General features: G+C 40.9%; 1 protein-coding gene across 1 annotated transcript in view; it reads left to right on the top strand.

Moving 5' to 3' along the window:
- Window positions 1-25,197, top strand: part of LOC126092919 (WD repeat and FYVE domain-containing protein 3) — a 327,125-nt gene that overhangs the window by 170,390 nt on the left and 131,538 nt on the right. The window contains exons 27-30 of the mRNA XM_049908653.1: window positions 5,035-5,255; window positions 12,639-12,829; window positions 13,292-13,440; window positions 16,364-16,565. Of these exons, the coding sequence (XP_049764610.1) occupies window positions 5,035-5,255; window positions 12,639-12,829; window positions 13,292-13,440; window positions 16,364-16,565 (763 nt within the window). The remainder of the gene's footprint in view (window positions 1-5,034; window positions 5,256-12,638; window positions 12,830-13,291; window positions 13,441-16,363; window positions 16,566-25,197) is intronic.

Below are 25,197 nucleotides of genomic sequence, written 5' to 3'. Positions count from 1 at the left end.
AGAATAATTAATGTAGAGTAATGAAATTTCAGGTGTACATTTGTCTAGGTAAAACATTTAAGTGCTTAACATCGCAGTATCAGACATTAATGTAACTGTGAGATTAATTATTGCAAATTTGAAATGATGGTACATTAATAACCAATGTAATTGCCAGAATGTTGACTGCGAGCAAGTAAACGTGCATGCATTGTGTTGTACAGGTGCCGGATGTCAGTTTGTGGGATGGAGTTCCATGCCTGTTGTGCTTGGTCAATCAATACAGGACAGTTAATGCTGGTTGTGAATGACACTGGAGTTGTCGTCTGATGATGTCCCATATGTGTTCCACTGGAGATAGATCTGGTGAGCGAGCAGGCGAAAGCAACATGTTCACTCTCCGTAGAGCATGTTTGGTTACAGCAGTGTTAAGTGGAAAAGCATTATCACGCTGAAAAACACCATCTGCAATGCTGTTCATCAATGACAACGCAACAGAGACACTCACTAGATTGACATAAAAACTTGCAGTCAGCATGTGTGGGATAGTCATGAGAGTGATCCTCCTGTCATATGAATTCACAGCCCATACAACTACTCCAGGTGTAATTCCAGTGTGTCTAGCATGCAGACAGGTTGGTTGCAGGCCCTCAGCTTGTCTCCTCGTAGCAAACACATGGCCATCACTAGCACTGAGACAGAACCATCTGTTATCGGAAAATGCAACAGGCTTCCACCCTGCCTTCCAATGAGCTCTCTCTTGACACCTTTGAAGTCATAAATGGTGAGGGTTTGGAGTCAGTGGAATGCATGCTACTGGGTGTCTGGCTCAGAGCTGTCCTTCAAGTAACTCATTTGTAACAGTTCAGTGTCACTGCGATGCCTATTGCGGCTCAAATTGCTGGTGCAAATGGCAGTATCATGCGACATAGCCACACACCTAACACACTGGCCTTCCCTGTGGGAGTGCCAGGTGACTGTCCAGAGTTCAATCTTCTTGCAATTATACTTTCTTGTAACCATCACTACCAGTAATCATGTACAGTGGCTACGTTCCTGCCAAGTCTTTCAACAATATTGCAGATAAAAACATCCAGCTTCTTGTAGCCTTATTACATGACCTCATTCAAACTCAGTGAGGTGTCAATAATGGCATCTTTGTCACCTTAAAGGCATTCTTGATTAACATCAACTCACTGTGCCCAGTCTCAAAGGTAACTAAAGATCACAACCATTGCAGCATGTATTCAAAGTAAACATGATTTTGCTTCCTCGTAGTGTCACTACAAACGCCACTTTTCTGCGACTGGTGCGAAATTGGGAAAAGCATCACCTTTCAGATGCCATCTTTTGTTTACATTGCACAACTCTTTCTTGATGTTGCAATTTTTTTTTTCATCAGTGTATTCATTGGGATGTAAAATGTACAAATTCTCAGTTCAAGAGGATAGTCAATAAGTCAAAAATTGATTATTTTAAGGCACTCAAATACATAGACTAGAGCGATTTATACAGTGCTCATGGGATAAATGTAAAATGCAACACTATATTGTCGAGGGACATGAAAGGGAAGCAGTGGTTGGGAAGGGAGTGAGACAGGGTTGTAGCCTGTCCCCAAAGTTATTCAATCTGTATATTGAGCAAGCAGTAAAGGAAACAAAAGAAAAATTTGGAAGAAGAAATTTGGAGAAGAAATAAAAACTTTGAGGTTTGCCGATGACATTGTAATTCTGTCAGAGACAGCAAAGGATCCGGAAGAGCAGTTGAATGGAATGGGCAGTGTCTTGAAAGGAGGATGTAAGATGAAGATCAACAAAAGCAAAACAAGGATAATGGAATGTAGTCGAATTAAGTCGGGTGATGCTGAGGGAATTAGATTAGGAAATGAGACACTTAAAGTACTAAAGAAGTTCCACTATTTGGGGAGCGAAATAACTGATGATGGTCAAAGTAGAGAGGATATAAAATGTAGACTGGCAATGGCAAGGAAAGCGTTTCTGAAGAAGAGAAATTTGTTAACATCGAATATAGATTTAAGTGTCAGGAAGTAGTTTCTGAAAGTATTTGTATGGAGTGTAGCCATATATGGAAGTGAGACATGGACGATAAATCGTTTGGACAAGAAGAGAATAGAAGCTTTCGTAATGCGGTGCTACAGAAAAATGCTGAAGTTAGATGGGTAGATCACATAACTAATGAGGAGGTATTGAATAGAATTGGGGAGAAGAGGAGTTTGTGGCACAGCTTGACTAGAAGAAGGGACGGTTGGTAGGACATGTTCTGAGGCATCAAAGGATCACCAATTTGGTATTGGAGGGCAGCGTGGAGGGTAAAAATCGTAGAGGGTGACCAAGAGATGAATACAATAAGCAGATTCAGAAGGATGTAGGTTGCAGTAGGTATTGGGAGATGAAGAAGCTTGCACAGGATAGAGTAGCATGGAGAGCTGCATCAAACCAGTCTCAGGACTGAAGACCACAACAACAACAACAACAACAACAACAATATGAGGTTTTCAGGTTCAGTAGATGCTGTGACGGAACATCTCAGACCAGTCATTACAAATAACTTTATTAATATGAATATTACCCTCATTACACCAATAGAAGTAATGTCCACAATAAAATTTAAAATAAAAATATTTCTAGTGGTTACGGTAAAATATTAACAAAGTTAATGAAAGAGTGTGGTTCTGAGTTTAGTAACATATTAAATTATTTGTGTAACCAGGCATTTGTCACTGAAACATTGCCTGATATGTACTGAACTTAGACTTAAGAAAATAAAGAAACAAATCAGATTCAAATTTCTGTTCAGTTGCAGTTTTCTAGCATTCTTGAAAATTTTAAAAAATGTATAGTATCAACGAAATGGTCCATGGGTGAACGGCGAGATGTCAGTGTCCAGTGGGCACAATATTTTGGCTAGTGACCATGTTGTCATCGTCAGATCTGCTGATGAACCGACTGCCTAGGAATAGACAAGCGGAGTAGATATCCCACTACGAACTGGTTTCAGGGACAGGAAGAGCAACCACAGAGAGACCACTATAATCTGACCTACAAACGATGGCGGTTTGCTCATGTCGAGGGGCAGACGGGAGTGGCATTGCCGATGATTCTGAGAGACAGTTGCAGTACGCGCAGGCACGTACTTTCCACTTGAAGGAAGCTTATATCCTGTAAATTATGTCTCTTGCTTGCTTATGCAGAATTTATCACTTACCACCATCATCAGTGGTGACAACTCGCTACAAATGAAATAGAATTTCACTAAACAACTTGCTACGATCACATTTAATGCTTTCATTAGCTACGGCATTCAGAGCAGAGCACTCAGTTCACTACTGAAAGCACATTGGCTGTCGGAGTATGCATGACGTAGGTGCACAGAACAAGCGTAAACTGGACCACCATCGTTTGTGACTACAACTGTAGTATGCACCTCTGGGCATTAACTATAGACTGAAAAGTGAAACAGTGGAAGGGGGAGGGGGGGGGGGGATTCTAGCCCCATACTTGCTCCTGTGCACAGTTGGCAGATCGAGTGGCAAGTTAGAGGAAAGGGGGTGGGGGGGAAACCAGCTCATAGGCAGTCAATTCATCAGTTGACCTTATGACAGCCGCATGCTCGCTTGCTGAAATATTGCGCCTAATGGCCTAATGGACATCAATATCTAGATATTCATGTGTGAACTGCATCATTGTGAGGACAAGTTGGCAAATCACATAATATACAATTGGCTTCTTAACACTCTGACAGCAAATAATACATTGTTGAAGTCACAGTTCAGTTATTTAAAGGGTTCCGATATTGAGGAGGTTATCAGCACATTTTGCTAGAGCATAATTTAATCATCAGTAACACTTGATTTAAGAATCATCAAACAAGTTTGTATACCTGGAAGAGACATGGAAACTGTGAAAGATTTCAGATTGATTGTATAATGATAAGATAATGAGATGTTTCCAGGGCAGATGTGGTGGACTCTGACCACAATTTATTGATTATGGACAGTAGATTAAAACTAAAGAAATTGTAGAGAAAGGTTAGGAAATTAAGGAGATGAGACCTGGATAAGCTGAAAGAACCAGAGGTTGTTGAAAGTTTGAGGATGCATTAGGCAATGATTGAGTGAAACAGCAGGAAGGTATTCAGTGAAAGACAAATGAGTATTTTTGAGAGATGGAATAGTGAAAGCAGCAGAGGATCAAACAGCTAAAAAGACAAAGCCTAGTAGAAATCCTTGGATAACACAGGAGATAATAATATGGGCATACAACATATGATATTGAGAAAAAGTGCAAAATGGCTAAACAGGAACAGCTAGAGGACAAATGCAAGGGTATAGAAGTATATGTAACTAGGGGAAAGGTAGATACTGCCTATAGGAAAACTAAAGAGGCCTTTGGAGAAGAGAGAAACAGCTGTATTAATATTAAGAGCTCAGATGGAAAGCAAATAAGGGAAAGCTGAAAGGTGGAAGGAGTATATAGAGAGGCTATATTAGGGAAATGAACCTGAAGGCAATATTATAGAAAGAAAAGAGGAAGTAGATGAAGATGAAATGGTTGGTATGATACTGTGAGAAGAATTTGACAGAGTACTGAAAGAACTAAGTTGAAAGACTCTGGACTAGACGACATTCTGTCAGAACTGCTGAGATTCTTGGGAGAGCCAGCTATGAGACAACTATTCCACCTGGTGTGCAAGATGTGTGAGATTAGAGAAATACCTTTGGACTTCAAGAAGTATGTAATAATCCCCAATCCACAGAAGGCAGGTGCTGACAGGTGCGAATATTACCAAACTATCACTTTAATAAGTCATGGTTGTAAAATATTGACATGAATTACTTTCAGAAGAATAAATTTTGATTCTCAAATGAAATTTAATTTTTTAGTTGTCAAATTAATGATCTGGCCTTTTTTAAAAAAATTAAATATCCAATTTATATGTTGTTGCTCCTATACTGTCTAATGGTAATTGAAAAATCAGAGTGAGGAGTTAATTACATTTCTATAATTTAGTAACAGCATTGTGCTTCATTAACAGCTTCTGCGAAGAGGTCGTCCAGGTTCTTGGTCTAGACTGGGTGCTCTTGTTCCTCCAAGGCCAGCTGCATCCGTCAACAGTTGTCTGGGGACTCAGGATACTTGTGGTGCTGTGTTCCTGTCCACCATTGCTGCAGAAATTTCGTGAAGGTAGTTCTTGTGGAGGATGGTTGAGAGATGCCGAACTAGTGACTCGTAACAAGATGGCAGCTAGTGTTCTGGGTATGTTGATCTATTTCATCAGTTTAATTATTGATGTTCTGCTATCAAATTTGTTATGATGTGAAACATATCACCTTGTTTCGCCTCTACAAGTTAGACTTAAAAATTTCTGTTGGCCTTGGCAGTGTCTGTCATCCGTTGACTGTGTTTAAGAAATTACCAATGATAAATTCTAAAAGAAGGAAAAAAAGAGCAGTTTGGCATACAGTTGGTGAACTTTACTGCTGATGTACCTACAGCCCTGTGTTTTCATGTAATTGGCTCAACTGTGCAATAAACCTTCTTGTCTCAAATAAAAACTTTGTTGGACAAGGAATTCAGTTACAAGTGATGTTTCACACAATTTTATGTTAGGTGTTGGTATATGGTATTTGTTTTCATATGGTTTATAATGTTGAAAGTCATGGAGAGACCACAAACTTTATTTTATTTTCTACATGTATTTACTTATGTGGAGAAGTGAAAAATACTAGACTTAATCAAGTGCACAATCATAATTAATTTTTATTTGACTATGTTCTTAGTGTCTCAGAATGGGAATTCTTTTGTCACCTTGAGATTAAGGTAGTACAGGGTGTGGTGCAAGGACTTTCTTATTTATTTATTTTTTTTTTAAGAAAAAAAGCAGAAAGTATTGGTGATATCAGTTTAATTTTCATTTCTTTACACAGAGGTACAATCAAAGTTTTATTTCATTAGGTTTTGAAAATGGTATCTTGATGGTGGCCTTCATTCTGCTTAATGCATTTGGAGAGTCAAAAGCAGAAGTTTCAATCAACTTCATCCAGCATCTTTCTGTCTGTGTTGCCAATAGCAGCACAAATATTGTTCCACAGCTCACCCTGGATCCTTGGACGATTTGTGAACACTAAGAAGTTAAGATAGACCAATAAGAACCAGATATCTCCCACATCCATTTCTTCAAGTTCAGTGAGAAAAAGCTCCTCACTTATCTGGACGTAACACTCAGAAGTGATGGTAACTGCCGTATTGTTCTTTTCAAAAACCTTGGGCCAATAATACCAATTGTAGATATTGCACACCAGTCAGATATTCTATATGCAGGGGCTGCCCATGAAATTCTTGTGGATTCATACCACTCCAGTATTGCATGTTTTCTTTATTCACCCATTCAGGAAAATTAAAATGTGCCTTGTCACTGAAGAACACAAGGGCATCATGAGGCGGGTTTTCAATCAAGGTTTCACATGCATTTTTTGTGAAATAGAATTGTGTGCATTAACAAGGCGTCACATGCTTTTTTTGTGAAACAAAGTTGTGTGAATTAAGTGTGTGCACCACTGCCAGTTTGTATGGATGAAATTTCAAGTCTTCATGAAGAATTTGCCTTACTGTGTGATCAGAAATTGCAAGATCAGTGCATGTTTGCATGCAGATCGCTTGGGGTAATTCAAAATCGCAAGCCTTACTTGCTCAATGTTTCTGGTGTTCTGGTGCCTCTTGAAGGGCTTGGTTTCTTTTTCTGATTACTACCAGTATCCATAAATGTGTGTGCCCACATAATGCACTTTTCAAATAAGGAATTTTCTGTGCTGCACCCGGTCTAATGGAAGCACTAAATAAACTAGGTTTAATATTTGTGGCTAGTACAAGTGTTTGCTAGACTGGAACTCAGACCTGGATTTCTCCATTCTACTGGCATTGTTCTCACCAATTGAGTTTTCTGTGTATGTCTCGTGGTTTGACTCAGTGCTTCTTCTTTCCCTTGCTTCCTATCATTTGAATTTGTCGCAAATGTGATATTGAAATTTTCCCAGTGTACTGAATACTTGATGTTTAAAGAGGGCAGCCATTTGTCATTTACTATCACACATGACACTTCATCTGGGCACCAGCCAGACATCTTCAGATCAGCTATCAAAGGTTGCGACTGGCCACCCACATCACACTACTTATTTGTGCACAGTATGTGTTTGGCGCATGCATCACAATTGTGATTACAACACCAACCCCACCACCAGGAGATAGCACCCTTTATGCTGTAAATTTCAAACTCAGTCATCTGGCTGGTTGCCATTCACTGTGGTCATCAGCACACTTTTGGCTTAACTGAGAACAAATTGTGGAAATAATGGGATACCATGCATTAACCAACTGATAGCTGCTGTCCCAGTTAATAAGTATTTCTGCTGTATGTACCTCCATAATGGACTCTTCAATAATGGAATCACAAAATGAGTTACTTGTAGGAAAAATTGTTTTTCTCATTTGTCTTTATATGCTCAGTGGATGAGTAACTCTCAGCAGTGTCAGACTTTGCACTCTTAACAACTCCACGTAATCTCCAAAGAGAAAAAGTTAATGTGACGGTACTGTTACCTTTCAACCTTTAAGTTGTAAATAATAGACTTCAGCTATCAGTCGTCCTTTGGAATTTTTATTGGCAGATCTAGATTTCAGCTAGAAACTAGCCATTCTCAATGCACTATCATTTTTAATAAATGCATGTAATGCCTGTTGGTCGGGCTTCATCCACAGTTCATTGAATATTCATTGATACAAAATGATAGGGTATTGAGAATGGCTAGTTTCTGGCTGAAATCTAGATCTGCCAATAAAAATTCCAAAGGATGACTGATAGCTGAAATCTATTATTTACAATTAAAAATAAGTCACCGTGTGCAATAGCCTCTAAATGGAGGGTAACTTGACGTTTAAGTTGATTAGATGTATGGCTTTGTGGCAGCCCTTTATTGCACACTGGTTTCAGCTGTTAAGCCCTAACCGTACACACCTAGCTCTCTGCAGCCATTTGCATTGAGGTTGTTTCTTCGTACACCTCTGTCTGCTTCTGCCCAAAACTCTTGGTTCTGCCATGTGACTGAACACCATTAAGAAGACCACCATTGGGTGCATGGTATTGTACGATGATTATCGCCTTTCTCTACACCATTAATGAAAGGAGACACATTCCAATGGCTGATAATTTAATAAAGCAAATAATGACTGGTTCAAATAAGAACAGTCAACATTAGTAGATCATGAACTTTACTGTCTGTTGCTGAGAGCACTACTCATAGCAAGCAATTTTAAACACACACAGTTTAGCAATATTCTGCTTGCCACCATATGACATCAATCTTTTCCCACTGAAATTCCAAAGAGAACAAATGCTGTGCTGGTAATCATATTCCAAACAAATTAACAATTTCATTAGAACAGTGCTGGTCCACTTATTGTCTCAGTCCAGCCTCTAGGCTTGGACTCTCAGACTGTACTTCATTAATCTGCCATTCTGAGTGCTCGCAGCCAGCATCAACTTTATTCTAAATATTGTCAGTGGGCAGTGATTACCTTAGAATTCTGCCTCGGATAAACCAGAGGTATCTGCAAATACACAGGAATGACAAAGTTCGATAAATTTACTTTCGAATGTTACACATGATGACAAATATCTTGAAATATGATGATATAGGACCCTCAGTATGTCTGTTGTGGTTTCTGGCTAATTAGACCAAGAAACTTGTGTTGACCTAACCAAGTTCTCAGTTCTATACTTCTCTTTGGGGCTACAACACCAGAGTTTGATCCCGAGCACACACTGTGACAGACATGCCACATATCTATGGACTTCATATCTCTAATAGTGCAGTACACAGTACCGAGTCCATTCTCAGATGCTTGTTGAAAATGTCGTGAAACTTGCCAGTGCTGTGGCATCTCTACAGTACAGTATATAAAGCTGTTCATTACACTGTGCATGACATTCTTTCCCACCAGCAAATGCATGTGCCTATGTGGGTACTAGCCAAGATTCGAGCTCCCAGCCATTGTGGCCAGCACACTTGCATGAAGACTGTGTACCATTTTATTGAATCCTGCTGTTGCGATCCACGGGAGATGTCAATCACTTCTGTGTCTTGAGGTGGCAAATTTGTGTTACTGCTGTTGAAAACTGAGTAGCTAGTTACTATTCATATGCACTGCCACCAACATTTTTCCGTCTATGTTTCAATCTCCCACAAGAGACATTATCTTCTTTTCTCTGCACCTTGTGGTATTAAAACATTTGTTGGAAGCTCATGCTGCTGAGTTAGTGATTTTATTCTGTGTCCTCACTCTCATTTTGGATCATGTGTAGAGTTATTTACAGGGCAAATTGCTGTTCTGGACAGTATTGTTACTGCACCTTGAGGCACCACTGTTTTATTTTGTACTGACCATTAACAAACTAGCCACTGTTACTGATAACACCATCACTTTTGATTAAAGTTTACTGGCACCGTAGACTGCAGTGACACATCTCTTCGTTTGTGATGGCAAGGTGGGAGGGAGACAGTATTAGCAAGCTTGTGAATCCCAGTTGAATCCAATCTTGCCAGATAGAGATAGGTTTCCCACAACATCAAGACTGGCGGGAATTCTAAATCAGAAACTGGACATTTTTATATTAATTTTGAGTTCATTAGAACATTTGGTTTACTAAGGGAACAGAAAAAGATGGTTGTTTGCTGGTTTTGGATATTCCAGTTAGATGGAAAACCAGGCCCAATAACTGGAAGGAGGACAAGTCACACCTGTCCGCAAGAAGGGTAGTAGAAGTGATCAACAGGACTGTTATCTAATATCTTTGACATCCATTCATTGTAGAATCTTGGAGCATATTCTGAACTCAAACATAATCAGGTATCTTGAACAGAATGACCTCCTCTGTGCTAATCGGCATGGAATCTACGAACATTGATCATATGAAACCCAACTTCCACTTTTATCACATGAAATTATGTAAGCAATGGATCAAGGCAGTCACATAGATGCAGTATGTCTCAGTTTTTGAAAAGCATTTAACTTGGTATCACATTTATGCTTATTATCGAAAGTAAAATCATATGGGATACAAAGTGAAATTCGTGACTGGATTGAGGATTTATTGGTAGGGAGGACACAGCTTGTTATCTTGGATGTAGAGTTGTTGTCAGATGCAGATGTACCTTAGGGTGTGCCCCATGGAATTATGTTAATGAAGTAGTGTATGAAAGCAGCTGCTTAAATATTCAGTCAGACCTTAATAAGATTTCAAAGTGCTTCAAAGATTGGCAGCTTACTTTAAATGCTCATAAATGTAAGGTTGAGCACTTCACAAAATGAAAAAAAAAAAAAAAAAAAAAAAAAAAAAATAGTGTAGTGTCCCATAACTGTAATATGAATGAGTCATAGTTGGAAGCGTACAAATAACTGGCTGTAGCATTTCTTAGGGATATGACATGGAATGATCACATAGGCTCTGTCATGGGTAAAGCGGATGGTAGACTTTGGTTTGTTGGCAAGAGTACAGGGAAAATGAAATCAGTCTACAAAGCAGATTGCTTACAAATAATTTATGCGATCCATCCTAGAATATAGCTCTAGTGTGTGGGACTTGCATCAAATGGGACTAACAGAGGTTATTGAAAGCTGACATAGAAGGGCAGCACAAATGGTCAAGTGTTTGCTTGACTTTTAGGAGAGTGTCAGAGATACTGAAGAAACTGCAGTGGCATGCTCTTGAAGTTAGTCATAAACTATCCCAAGAAAGTCTGCTTTCAAAATTTTAAGAACCAGCTTTAAATTATTTCAGTAGGAATATACTTAAACCCTTCACATATCACTCTTTTAGGGGTTGAGAGACCTACTATATCTTACTGACTGTAAGATGCACATTAATTTTTAAGCAATTAGTTTAAAAAATAACATTTTTACTATTTTGTTATTAGATTGCAATGTCAGACTAAAAAAAAATTCTTAGTGTATAAAGTCAAACTGACCTTTAAAATCCCTGAAAATCATCATCATCCGTTTTGCATTCAGTCCTCTATTTGCACATTTAGCCTCCCTCATCCATTTCTCTCTCTCTCTCTCTCTCTCTCTCTCTCTCTCTCTCCCTCCTCCTCCTCCTCCTCCTCCTTCTTCTTCTTCTTCTTCTTCTTCTTCTCCCCCCCCCCCCTTTTTTTAAGCCCGAGTGGTCTTTTTCTGTAGTTGGAGGGCCAAAATGGTGCTCAGCTGCTCTGTTTCCATGTTCTTATGCATATGCTGTCACTTTAAATTTATAGCCCACATCAAATGAATAGCTTTTATTTTTTTCCATTACGAAACCAGCTACTAACAAAAATATTGGACTGTTACCGATAACACAATTCACTTTCAGTTCAAGTTTACTGGCACCATAGATTGCAATGACACGTCATAGGCTAGACAGTTTTTTGGGTTTGTGATATTGAGGTGAGAGGGAGACAGTGTTAGCAAGCTTGTGAATCCTCATAACTCATGTTTGTCGCATCGGTGCACTGTTGCTGCCAGCTGAATCCAGTGTTTGCTAGATAGGGATAGGTTTCCCACAGCATCAAATATATGGCTATTTTGAAGACTAGTGGAAATTCTAAATCAAACATTGGGCACTTTTGTATTAATTTCGAGAGTAAGATGCACCTGAATTTTGGAGGCAATTTTTCTAAGAAAAAAATGGATCTTATAGTCTGTAAAATAAGGTAGATTGGACTGATTAGTGTGCCCAGGCAGGCAATCGATCATTGTTCCTGTGTTCCAAAGGTGGATGGAACGGGGGGGAAAGCTGTAATAAGTGGTACAGTGGCATGTACCCTGTTCCATACACTTCACAGTTGTTTGTATAGTGTGTGTGTGTAGATGTAGATGATGAGGATGTAGAAAATGATGACTCTCAAAGTCATCAGTTTACCATAAGCCAATTCATAGGGGTTTGAATTTGCAGACTTAAAGTTTCTTAATCCATCATGAACCATGTCTGTTCTTAAAAGACTTGTGCAAAAGGTAAACACAGTTCCAAATTTTGACAGTCTACTTAGGAGCTCACCCACCTTAGCAGCAGTCTTTAAGAAAAATTAATACTTTGACATTCAACAGGGTACTGTCAGTACACATGAGCCATAGAACATCATCAGTGTACCATTCACCTTTTGCAACCAGAGAAGTGTGCCATTGATGGAACATTGCTTATACACCAGACATGCAGTGGACTATGATAAAATAATAGTTTTGGCAACTGCTAATTTTCTTTTGGGGTATCATTATTAAAGAGTCCATGAAGATACACATGACAGAAAACCTTGTTAACTGGGAAAGAGGCTATAAGTTATGTAAAAATGGAATCTCATTGATTTTAACATTGAAGGCACTGCACACTGGCATTGTGATTAGTCTTGCAATTACGATCATTATGAATATGTGAAATGCATATAGAGTGCCAGTAAATTGTGTGACGTGGGGAAGTAATTGTTTGTTTTTGTTTTCCAGTTTGGGTTATTTGCTTACTTTATACTCGGACAAAAATGTGTATGCTTTCAAATGACAATCATGGCTCATACAGGTATTTCAACATCTTCCTCATATACAATTTTATTTTATTAGGTTGTCAGTTTACACCATCTACGCCAAAGTACCCATTTTGTAGAGAAATAAAAGCAGAAGCACTGGGAGTGCCTGGGTTTCAGAGGCTTGGGTACTTAATGCCCCTGCACATTGATGTACCAGAGGTTTATTTTCTTCTTATGGCTTTAATGATGGGACAACCAGTGAAGTTGCTTCCTGCAGACTCGAAGGTTAGTACTGTTCTGTTGCATGTAATTTATATGTCTTTTTAAAAGGAGATGTTACACATGTCAATGTTGTGAATGAATGATGTTTGGTTGGTAAAACTATATCACACAAAGAGATTCATCTAATTTCTCTTATAACTGTAGCAGTTGTTTGAGTGTGTTGTTTGGAGAGTGTAATTATGTTGCTGAAATAGCTAAAGAAGACTTAGTTTACTTACATATTCAATGGCAATGCTTACAAGTCATCATGCTGAAGCAAATATAGTTTGTAGGTAATGTCTGTCATATAAATGCTTTTTCCTAGAAACATTAACCAGGGCATCCAGATACATAAGTAACAGCTAATTAAAGGATACTGAGAGAAAAGAAAAATGAGAATGGAAATTTTGCATATTCTTATGAATGTGTATATAACCAAAAGAAAAATATTCCCAGACTTTAAAGAATAACTGTTTTACTTTTCAGCTTGACCTGGACAGTGTATGGAATTTCATGTTTGGTGTACCTGTTAGCCAATCGGTGACAAGTGTGGCAAGTCGGGTGTCTCTGTGTTCTGAAGCTATCATAGTTCTTTTGGGAATGGTCCGAACAATGCTTAACCAGGAGGGCAAAAGGTATGTGGTATCTTTACCACTGTTAACGATATTTTTATTAAAATTACATGCCAAATATACTAGTAACTCATAAATAAATATTAATTCCTAATGTTTAGTATCAGACCAGCATTCTACTTTACTTTACACTTCTTTTGGGACATCACTTGGCTCTAAGTCAATATAACAGAAGTTACTGATTTTCTTAATTTATGATAATTTGTATGTCTTTACGGCTGTGGAACTCCTAAACTAAATGTGCCATGTGCTTCAGCCTAGGCTAATCTGTTTTGGTCTTCACAACACACTTAATCTGACATGCTTAACTTTTACTTAGCTTTGGTGTTTCGTGCACCTTCTACTGCGACTATGGTTTTAAAAGTGTGTTACTCTGCCACATGTTTCCACAGTGGACACAGAGGACTGCGGATCACACCACATGTGTCCATTCAAACTCGGCTACCTCCTTTCCTCCCACCTTGACAAAAATATAAGTTGACAAATCACTTTGGACAAGCACATTACACTTGCTGTCATCTGTAGGCTGAGCCGTGAGCTACCTCCTCACTTCTGATGTTCGCTTCTGCCAAAGACACGCTTGGCAACCACACCTGTTCTGCTCTCAGACTCATGAGCATATCATCCTTTAGTCCCCAAAGGGGTTTACTGTCACAAGTTGTGAAAGTTTATCTTTTCCACCAGTTTCACGTTACTTTCAAACTCTCGGCCAGTTTTGGTGACTCAGTGACCACCACCCTGCATTTTATAAAAAAAATCTTAAGGAAAGCTGTTATTTATTGATTAGTGAGAAAACAAAGACGATTTGTGGTAATTACCATTACAAACAAATAAAAGAAAGAATTACCAAGCTACACTACTCTTGACCAAGATCGTGCAGCTTCAGTTGCACCCAGGGCTGTAAGCAGCTCTTCTGCTGTTCAAGATGTGGGGCATAGTTGAAGAGCCATTTCTTAGATTACTCCTGTATCTTCCAACTCCAGAATGAAGACAGCTGAGTGACCTTCACACGACCCATTTTTGTTCATGACCAGGGTCTGCAAAGGGAGAGGCCAGGTGGAGTTATTCACAGTTTGAGAGATCCATAATTATGTTCTTTCTATAGCTGCTGCTGCTGGCTGTGAGACTGAAGTGGTCTTGAGGAAACTTCTTCTTGGCCTCAACAGTGGTCTGGGCCTCAATCTTGCAGCTGCTGGAATGTGCTTATGTGATGGATGGTTTTCCTGAGGAGACTGATTTGTTCTTTCTGTGTTGGCAGCTACTTCATGATAGAAGTCTGGTAGCACTAATGACAGCTAGTTGGTAGAGTTTCACAAGTGGCATGGGCTTCATTCATTACCTGATGATTTTTTTTCCTTCAATCTACATGTAATTCTAGGTTGCCTTATTGTCATAGAGACTGGGAATAAGACTAAAATGAAAAGAAAAACTTCAGTCCCCAAATGGGGATCATGACATATGCCACTCTCTTTTTACATTTTCATTTAATTTTTGTGCCAAAAACAAAGCATTCAATATGGAGTTGACAATTGGGCACAAAGCATTGTTTCCTTGCATTTTTTATGCAAATTCAACATTTCCTTTGTTTCCCCAATGTCATGCTTGCGATCACATGTCCAGTTTGGAAAGTCCTAAGTTCAGCTGGAACACAGGATGTCGATGCCTTTGGGTATGATGGATGTCCTACCACTTTTTGATGAGCAGCAGTGGATGATTGCGCACAACGTGCCCTTTCCACCCTCCTTCTAAATTGGAGCAGTGGAATATTTTCATTCGTGAGGCAGTAGATGACTGGAACTGTACATGGCCCTCTGTTTGAATCTGAGTCTCAGGTTTCCTGCGAATTTGTTGTTTCAAATAATGGTGTCCATAATATCGAACCTTCTACTCATCAGTGCTCGGGCTATCAGAAGAAACTTTAAATTTAATGAAATTGTTATTCAGAAAGTCCATCATGGGATGTATCTTGAAAAGTTCATCCCTTTTGACAGCTGGGATTTTGTTGAGATGTGTGTTATCATTGAAGTCAAGATGGCACTTGATTCTGAGATATCTATTGCAGCTCATACACTGCCAAATGCAGCTTATATCAAAGACTTCATCTTCATTCCAATATGGCTGTTCCTGTGGGAGAACATGGTATCTAATGAAGAGCAGTATACCAAAGAACTTTTTTTGTATTCATTGGATCTAAGCTGTGATTATTCTTCTGTGTAGCATATTGGACACTTTCACCAGCATTCAAGTTCATTACTTGTTCATCAAAGTATTCAACACAATCAACTGCAGACTTTACTTTTAGTACTGCTGCCGAATGGCATTTGTGCTGTTCAGTTTGTGCTACATTGGGGTAAGTTTTAGTGTTGGTTGCATTTGCTGTTGTTCAATTATAAGTGATATTAGCTTTAATTTTGTTCTTGTGATGGACTGTATTTTCCCCATGCTCTCTTTTTTCATTAGTATGAGTGAGTGTCCAGGGTAACGGCAACATCAGCTTGGAAGAGTTTCTTCCAATATATTTTTGTCGATATCGTCATGGTCAGACATCTGATCTATGCATTCTGGAGAAAGCTTGACAAAGTCAGTAGGCTCATTCACTTCACCATCATCATCAGAAGCAGCCATGAAATTGGGGTCGTTTAGCCTAATTAACATAAAATGCTTGATTATAAATGTTAGGGAACAGCATACTTAACAAGACTATTGTTTTTCATCAAATTCCTACAGAATTCTCTCTTCAATTCTCTCTTCAGTTCTTATTGAGGAAAGAAGTGATAATCTCCGTAAATCATAAGACTAAAAATTAGTTAAAGATTTTATTATTGTAATAATAATAATTAATAATAATAATAATAATAACAATGATATGATATGTATATAACAGTCATCTAGCAAATTATTGTGTTTTATTCTGTTCTGTTAACAGCCCAGATAGTTTACCTGAATGGTTGCGGGATTACCCAGTGACAATTATACAGTTCCTATTCTTTTTATACCACAATATGGCAGATTTCACGCCAGTGTGCATGACTGGTGAAGTTTTGGGGGCATTGGCAGGCACTCTTTTCCCCAGGCAAGCTGGAAGTGAAGCAGGTAGTGCAGCTTCAACACCCGGCGATGAAGTGAAGGTCAGTGGTCTCTCTCTCTCTCTCTCTCTCTCTCTCTCTCTCTCTCTCTCTCTCTGCCCTTTCAGTCATGTGCAGGTAGTTGGCAGTATCACAACTATATTAACAGAAAATCTCTTATGTTTTTTAAAGCTTTTTCCAACATAGTAATTATTTTCACTCTCGGGTGTTATCATTTATACTACAATATTGTGTTATAGCAACAATAAACATGATTTATGGAACATAGAACTTTATAGAGCCAACATAAGATAATGAAGTACAGGTAGTGTTTAGCACTGAGCAAATTAAATGGACAACAGTAATTCAGGTTACGGAATAGGCCGAGCACTTGTTTGCGATCACTTGAATAATACTGTTTCATTGGCTGCTCACCAGAGTGCACAAGGGGGCCAACCCAGGTAGTCTCCATAAGCAAGCCTGTGAACTGTATGGGCACGCGATCTTTGAAATTGCATGTGTCTTCAGTGAAGGTACATAATGTTGCAACAAATCATATCTTCATCATCGTCAAGTCATAGTGGTATTTATTGGTAAGATTTTCTGTCAACATGCCACAATATTATGATGATGATGATGATGATTGGGTGGAGGCTGCACTGAAATATTATGAAATTTCAGTGGGATCATCTGACGCAATGCCTGAGAGCCTTGGCAACCTAACAAATCTTGTTTTGTTCTGCCCAGTTCTATTTTTTACAGACAGTGATACTGATACTGATTTATTTGATCAGGCAACCAAGGATAACTGAACACTATTTTCAATTTAGGGTATGTTTGTTTGACTATTCAACTCACTCTTACTAATGACCTCTGTTAACTTTAGGCACTCTTCTATTACGTGATCACATGATTGTAGTCCTTTGGTCATTCTATAATTTTAAGTTATCTTTAATGATTTAGTATATGTAATTTTACAACAGTGATCTCTAACTTTTTTGGTTAGAAAGAATTTAAGTATGTCCTTGGAGCAGAATTTGAAAATGAAATTAGTTTCTCCTCCAAGCTCAGTTTTCTTGTGGCACAATACCCTTTTTGTATGGAAATCCATAAAAGCCCATGGTTTTGGTTATTCTGCTATCACTTAATTTAATTGTTCCACAGATGTAAAAAAATTTTGAAAAAATGCCAACATGCTTAACTTATTTATGTGCAAGGTACTCAAGATTTGTTGTGACACACTCTGCCACTACTATAATTATCTCACTAGATATTATTAAATTTTTCATAGCAATCGAAAATGTTGTCTAGTTTATCCTTCCATATATATTCAACTCCGAACACTTTGCTGCTGTTGATTTCTGATTTCAACAAGCTTGCCTCTGTTGTGACTCGCTGATTATTCAAAGTGCCGCCGCGCAATTACGCACGTCCTCTACGTGCGGCACTGTCTGCCAGCCATGCAGCAGCTGCGCCACCTAAGCGGCCAGCCGAGCAGCGGCCACTAGACTGAGACTCGGTGTTTAATCGAATGCCAACTTGTACACAGGTCAACTTACTCAGTGACTTATATGTGTTGTTGTGTTGTCCGAAATATATGTGATAAATTTGAAGATTTAACAATTGGCGACGAGGTAGTGGATTTTTCCTTTTCACCGTTGACTCACAGGGTTCCATGGCTACTGTCGAGCAACTCTTGCAAAATCTCCTTGAACAGCAAACGCTTCTCACAGCGGCGATTCGCGATTTCGTCGCGGCGTCAAATGTGGGGCGTTTCTCGTCGTTGCCTGTACCTCCTTTTCCACCTTACGACGAGACGGCGGAAGACTGGTCTGATTATGAAAAACGTCTTCGACAGCACTTCTTGGCATTTCATGTCACGGACGAACAACCATGTAAGTCTCTGTTTCTTTCCTGGATTTTGCCTCAAATGTATCGGTTGTTGTCGCAATTGGCTCCTTTGAAGGATCCTGTGTCTTTGTCCTTTGCTGAAATGTGGTCACTTCTGTCTGTCTATTTTCAAAGGCAAACGTATGTGGTAGCCTCTCGTGTTGCCTTTTATCGTTGTCAAAAACAACCAAATCAATTCTATCGCACTTGGGCTGCTGAACTTCACGGCCTCAGTCGAAAGTGTCAATTTGTTACTGACGTTCACAAAGAATCCTATGCCGATTCCATGGTACGGGATGCTATTATCCGGTCGGCGCCCGACAAAGAAGTTCAGCAACGTGCCCTTCAGTTGGCGAATCTGACTCTAGATGAAGTTCTCTCCATTGCGCAGTCTTTTGAAATTTCTAGCGCCGCTGGGGCGCAAATAGAAGCGTGGGGTGACGTCGGGGAAATACAACCTCTGTGCGCTGTTGACGACGCGTGCGGCGCGTCCCCGCCGGCCGACGTGGCCGCAGTACGCTCCCACGCGCAGCCTCGACCTAGCCGTAAACAACCCACTAAGAAACTGCAGCAAAATCCCCGGCAACTTCCTTCATGTCCGCGGTGTTTTACGAAACATTCACGCTAGGATTGTCCCCAACGTTGGGCTGTGTGTCACAATTGCAAAAAGAAAGGTCATGTGTCTTCCGTTTGTAAATCTGACCGCATACATGACGCTGATTCTGATTCTGTGTTGTCTGTCAATTGCACTTCTTCCCTTTCAGGGAAGTTATTCCTCACTGTCCAAATCCTTGGCCGAGATGTTCGCATGCAAGTGGATACCGGTTCTGCTGCCACTATCATTAATTCTCAGATGTATCTTCAGCTGGGTTCTCCACTCCTGACCCCTGTCACTCGGCAATTACAGACGTACAATAAACAGAAGATTTCTCTCTTGGGACTGTTTAATGCTGAGGTATCTTACAAATCCGTCGTTCGCACTGTTCCCATATTTGTGGTCCACCAGAGCAAAGCAGAAAATCTTTTTGGTTTCGATGCCTTTCGCGTTTTTGGGTTCTCCATAGATGACTGTCAATATTGTCTCTGACGCTATTCCTTATGCTCAACTGGGTTCCTTGTTGACGACATTTTCGTCACTTTTTTCTCCTGGGTTAGGCCGTGCAAACGACTTTGAAGCTCATATCACGCTCAAACCCACTGCTCGGCCTAAGTTTTTTCGGTTCTCGGCCCATTCCTGTGGCCCTTCGTGATCGGGTAAAACGGGAGTTGGATCGTCTCACTGCTTCAGGGGTCTTGCTTCCTGTCACTTCCAGTGAGTGGTCCTCTCCTGTCGTAGTTGCTAAGCCCAATGGTGATATTTGTCTCTGTGGCGATTTCAAAGCCACTGTAAATGCTCAATGCCTCATCGACACTTACCCTATGCCCCGTCCTGAAGAACTGTTCACTAAACTCGCTGGAGGACAGTATTTTTCTAAAATTGACCTGTCAGAAGCTTATCATCAACTTCCTCTCGACGCTGCTTCTCGGCAGTTTCTGGTCCTTAACACGCCTTTCGGCCTCTATCAATACCAACGCTTGCCATTCGGGGTTGCTAGCACCCCTGCTCTCTTTCAGCGATTCTTGGAACAATTATTGCTCCCTGTCCCGGGGTGTATCAATTACATGGACGACATTGTTGTCACTGGCTCCACCACTGAAGAACATCTTCAAAATCTCCGCACACTTTTTAATGTCTTACAGACTGCCGGTCTTAAGTGTAATCTTAAGAAATCACAATTTTTTCAGGCATCTATCACGTACTTGGGGTTTCAACTCTCTCGGGATGGTATTCGTCCGCTTCAACACACTGTCGCTGCGATCGATGCCCTTCCTCGCCCTACATCTGTTCAGGAACTGCAGGCCTTCTTGGGGAAAATAGCATACTATCACAAGTTTTTACCGTCTGCGGCGTCGGTGGCTCAGCTGTTGCATCGCCTGTTGCACAAAAACGTGCCTTTTCACTGGTCCGCGTCATGTGACGCGGCTTTCCGGAAATTAGAGACTATGCTGAAACAGGCCCCGTGCCTGGCTACTTATCGACCTGGCCAACATCTTGTTCTTGCCACAGACGCCTCTCAATACGGGGTCGGTACAGCCCTTGCGCACCGTTTTTCTGACGGTTCGGAACAACCCATCGCTTATGCCTCCAAAACGCTCACAGATGCCCAACAAAAGTATTCTCAAATTGAGAAAGAAGCTTTGGCCATCATTTATGCTCTTCATAAGTTTGGTGTTTTTTTCTATGGCTCAAAATTTCATCTTGTTACGGATCACAAACCACTTGTTTCCTTGTTTCATCCATCAACGTCACTTCCCGACAAGGCTGCACATCGCCTCCAGCGTTGGGCTCTTCACTTGTCCCGTTTCAATTATGAGATTCATTTCCGGCCAACGGCTCAACATGCGAATGCTGATGCTTTGTCTCGCCTTCCCATGGGTCCTGATCAGGCATTCGACAGGGATGAACTTTTGTGTTTCCACCTGGATGTTGCCGAGCAGCGGGTTGTGGACGGGTTCCCATCACTGGGGACAGGCTGGTGGCTGCTACGGGTTCTGACCCTACCCTCTCCCGGGTTTTACGCTGTATTCAGAAGGGTTGGCCAGATCGCCCGTCCGCTAAGACTTCTGATCCGTTGCGGAACTACTACGCTTTGCGCTACCGCCTCACGGCTAGGGATGGTGTTATCCTCTTTCCCACTGAAAATGCTTCGCAGCATGTTGTGGTACCTGCGTCTTTGCGCGCTTCGGTCTTGCGCCTCCTTCACCAGGGGCACTGGGGTTTGTCTCGCACAAAATCTCTGGCGCGCCGTCATGTGTACTGGCCTGGCATCGACTCTGAAATAGCACACATGGTCGCTGCCTGCGGCCCTTGTGCGTCACAGGCCGCTGCCCTGAAGTTATCTTTGTCACCGTGGCCTTCGCCTGAGAAGCCCTGGGAGCGCATTCATGCTGACTTTGCGGGACCCTTTGTAGGTACTTATTGGCTCCTCGTAATTGACGCCTACTCTAACTTTCCTTTCATTGTCCGTTGCACGTCACCTACCACCGCGGCAACCACCAGTGCTCTCGCCCGCATTTTTTCTTTGGAAGGCCTCCCCTCTACTCTTGTTACTGATAATGGTCCGCAATTTGCCTCTTCCGACTTTGCGGATTTTTGTTTTCGTCACGGCGTTACGCATGTCACGGCCCCTTCGTTCCATCCACAATCCAACGGTGAGGCTGAACGACTGGTCTGCACATTTAAGGCTCAGATGCGGAAACTTCTGACTTCTTCTGCTGCTGATGATGTGCTTCTCCAGTTCCTGGCATCTTACCGTTTCACCCCCATGGGTGATCACAGCCCGGCTGAGCTCTTACATGACCGACAGCCCCGCACGCTACTTCATCTTCTGCGGCCTCCCACCTCATGGCCGTGGGTGCCTTCACTTGGCCGGTTCACTGCTGCCGACCTCGTCTGGGTACGGGGATATGGCAGGCGGCCAAAATGGAGCCCGGGCCGCATCTTACGACACCGTCGCAGACGCCTGTATGAAATCCAGACGGACACGGGTGTTGCAGTGCGTCATTCGGACCAGCTTCGGCCTCGGGTGCCAGCAACGCCTGTTCCGAGTGCCACCACACCACCTTTGGCTCTACCTGATGCTCGGGATCTTGGCATCTCTCAATACTCACAACGCAGCCCGCTCACCGTCATCGTGATGCCAGCACCAGAACGGACGCCACCAGGAGACATGCCCATGCAGGAACCGGAGGACCATCCTCTGTCAGAGTACATCTACTCGCCTCCTCCTCCAACGGACGCCAACACATCGCCCATGTCTCCTGTCATATCAACTGGACTTGCCGCAACGGGCAGATTGGTGCATGGGGCCCCAGCAGATTCGACCCCTACGTCTCCTGTCATCGCGACCCGTTATCATCGGCGACACTTCCGTCCGTACGGGAAGCCTCCTCCTCGAGACTTTACGGCGAGTCAAACAACGCTTATGTACGTTAGCCATCTCCAGGACACCTCTATCAAGACCAGTGCAACAATTTCAAAGGGGGGAAAAGTGTTGTGACTCGCCGATTATTCAAAGTGCCGCCGCGCAGTTACGCATGTCCTCTACGTGCGGCGCTGTCTGCCAGCCATGCAACAGCTGCGCCACCTAAGCGGCCAGCCGAGCAGCGGCCGCTAGACTGAGACTTAGTGTTTAATCGAATGCCGACTTGTACACAGGTCAACTTACTCAGTGACTTATATGTGTTGTTGTGTTGTCCAAAATATATGTGATAAATTTGAAGATTTAACAGCCTCTGCTCCCGCCCCCCTCCCCCCCTTTACACACATCCCTCCAGCACAAAATTGTAGACAATCTCTTCAGGCATAACGATGTGTTCTATCAGCTGATCCCTTATTTTAATCAGGTTGTGCTACAAATTTCTATTCTTCCCAGTTCTATTCAGTACCTCCTCTTTAGTTGTACATTTTACTCACCTAACCTTCAGCATTTTTCTGTAGCTCCACATTTCAAAACCTTATTCTCTCTTCTTTTCTAAACTGTTTACCATCCACATTTCATTTTTGTACAAAGCTACATTCCAGAAAAAAGTACCTTCAGAAAAGACTTCCTAACACATAAATATATATTCAGTGACAGTGGTTATTTGTGTGTGTGTGTGTGTGTGTGTGTGTGTGTGTGTGTGTGTGTTTTCAGAAATAGCTGTCCCAGTTGTAATATATTTTGGTCTCTACTTCTATTGGTGTCTCACTTCCTAATCTAATTTCCTCAGCATCACATGATAAATTTTTGAGATACTATCCATTGGTAGAATGAATTTTCACTCTGCATTTTAGTGTGCACTGATTTGAAGCTTCCTGCAGATAAAAACGGTATGTTGGACTGGGACTCAAACATGGGACCTTTGCCCGTGCCTTGGGCAAGCAAGCACTCTGTCGACTGAGCAATCTGAGCTGGAATCACAATTGCCTTTACAACCTTACTTCCCCCAGTGTCATGTCTACAGTACTGGCAGAGGTGAAGCTGTGAGTTTCTACTCAGTGCGTACTACACTTACTAGCTTATGGACACAAAGAACGGGAAATGGTGAAGCCATGTCACAACAGTTGAATTAAACAAATTGTTTATTCTATTAAAATAGGAATAAGATATCTGTGTAACTAGTTGTGATTTAAAATGAAGTACTGGATAAAACAAGTTTTTCTCATTTTTAAATAAACAATTTGTTTCATCAAAGTACCAGGATTCTCAAACTGTTCCATCAGAGGAAAATTGTGGGAACCCTTGCTCTAAGTGGTGGCTTGGAACAGAAGAGAGGCAGATTTTTCAGCCACAGCTCCGAGAGTTCTCAGTTTTTTTAAGTCAAGTGACCCTGTGACACGATTTTATTGGAAGAGTGGCTTTGCTGACGATGATTCGGCCTATTCCAGTGCAAACTGTTCGATGGTTGTCACATCAGCTGAAAGGTGACACAGAAAAAAAGCTACTGCTGTGTAAAATTTAAATAATAAAAATTACTCATGTTAGGGGGCCTGGGGGAAACTTGTACGGAATAAAACAAAGCAAAAAATGTGCAAACTGCTGTGTAAGCACTGAGACTACCGCATTTTGCGCAGGTGATCAGTCTTCCGTATTTACCCTCTTTCCTTTCCCCAGATGAATCTCTCATTCTAAAGTCAAGTAGTTTTTGAGAATGTGTGTACTTGGCTTCACTACAAAACTGATTTCTTAATTGCTTGTTAATATGACTATTATAGTTATTGAATTATCAACATCTAAAAGCCTAGGAGAGATTTGTGAAGAATTGTCTGGTTATGTCCATTCATTCATTCATTCATTCATGGAATATACTTTGTAATGATCATACCAACATATCAAATTGAATATTGTGTACATTTGTTTGGTATGATACTAATGTTTTCAATGCTCCTTGACACTGTTAGCGTGCAGAATACTGACAGCACTAGAGTTTAGGGTAGGACGGAATGGCACGTGGAGTTCTATTTGCACCTGTGACAGTTGCAAGGATATTGGAATTTTTAGTGAAGGTGAACAGAAGACATGGGACTATAAAATGATGTTGAGTCCATGAGTTGTGTGTTTATAAGAAATTGATTACAGTTGCAGTAGACCATAATGATTTTTGCTTGAAGAATTGTCATATTTCGTTTTTAAAATTAACTCTCTATGAAGTCTTTAAGCTGCTAATTTTTTTGGCACAGCTTTAAAACCTTTCGAAAGTTCTCATTTGCTTATTACACTGTGTAAAATATAGGAACAGTTTTTGTTTTCTCTCTTGGGGCTGTTGTTAGACACGCTTCTCAATACTGTAATTCTATAGCTTCTTTACTTTGAAGGTCTGAACCAACCTTCAGTACTTTTCACCCATGTAGTCTCAATTTATATTGGTTTCCCCTCCCTTTCCCTCTTCTCAGTTCTGCTCCTAAAACTTTCTTTTCTCTCCTCTGTTCTATTTTCTGCAGATTACCTTCAATGTGTAAATAAGTTATAACCTGTCCTTAAATTTTCTGCTTTATACTAGTTCATTCTGTTTCATCATCCTTTTCTGCACTTGTTTTGCCATTTCAGTTTCTGCCATTCTTTTGCAATTACATGTGGCATACCAATATTAGTATTATAGAATTTATATGTACCTAAATTGTTAAAGTACAGTGTTAGTTCACAGTCCTTACTTACACCTTGTGTGTGTGTGTGTGTGTGTGTGTGTGTGCGCGTGTGTGTGTGTGTGTGTAGGTACTCTTCCC

The sequence above is a fragment of the Schistocerca cancellata genome, chromosome 1 (genome assembly GCF_023864275.1).
Source record: "Schistocerca cancellata isolate TAMUIC-IGC-003103 chromosome 1, iqSchCanc2.1, whole genome shotgun sequence".
Classification (NCBI taxonomy): domain Eukaryota; kingdom Metazoa; phylum Arthropoda; class Insecta; order Orthoptera; family Acrididae; genus Schistocerca; species Schistocerca cancellata.
The sequence above is the reverse complement of the archived record's forward strand: the minus strand, read 5'-3'. Positions and strand labels throughout refer to the sequence as shown.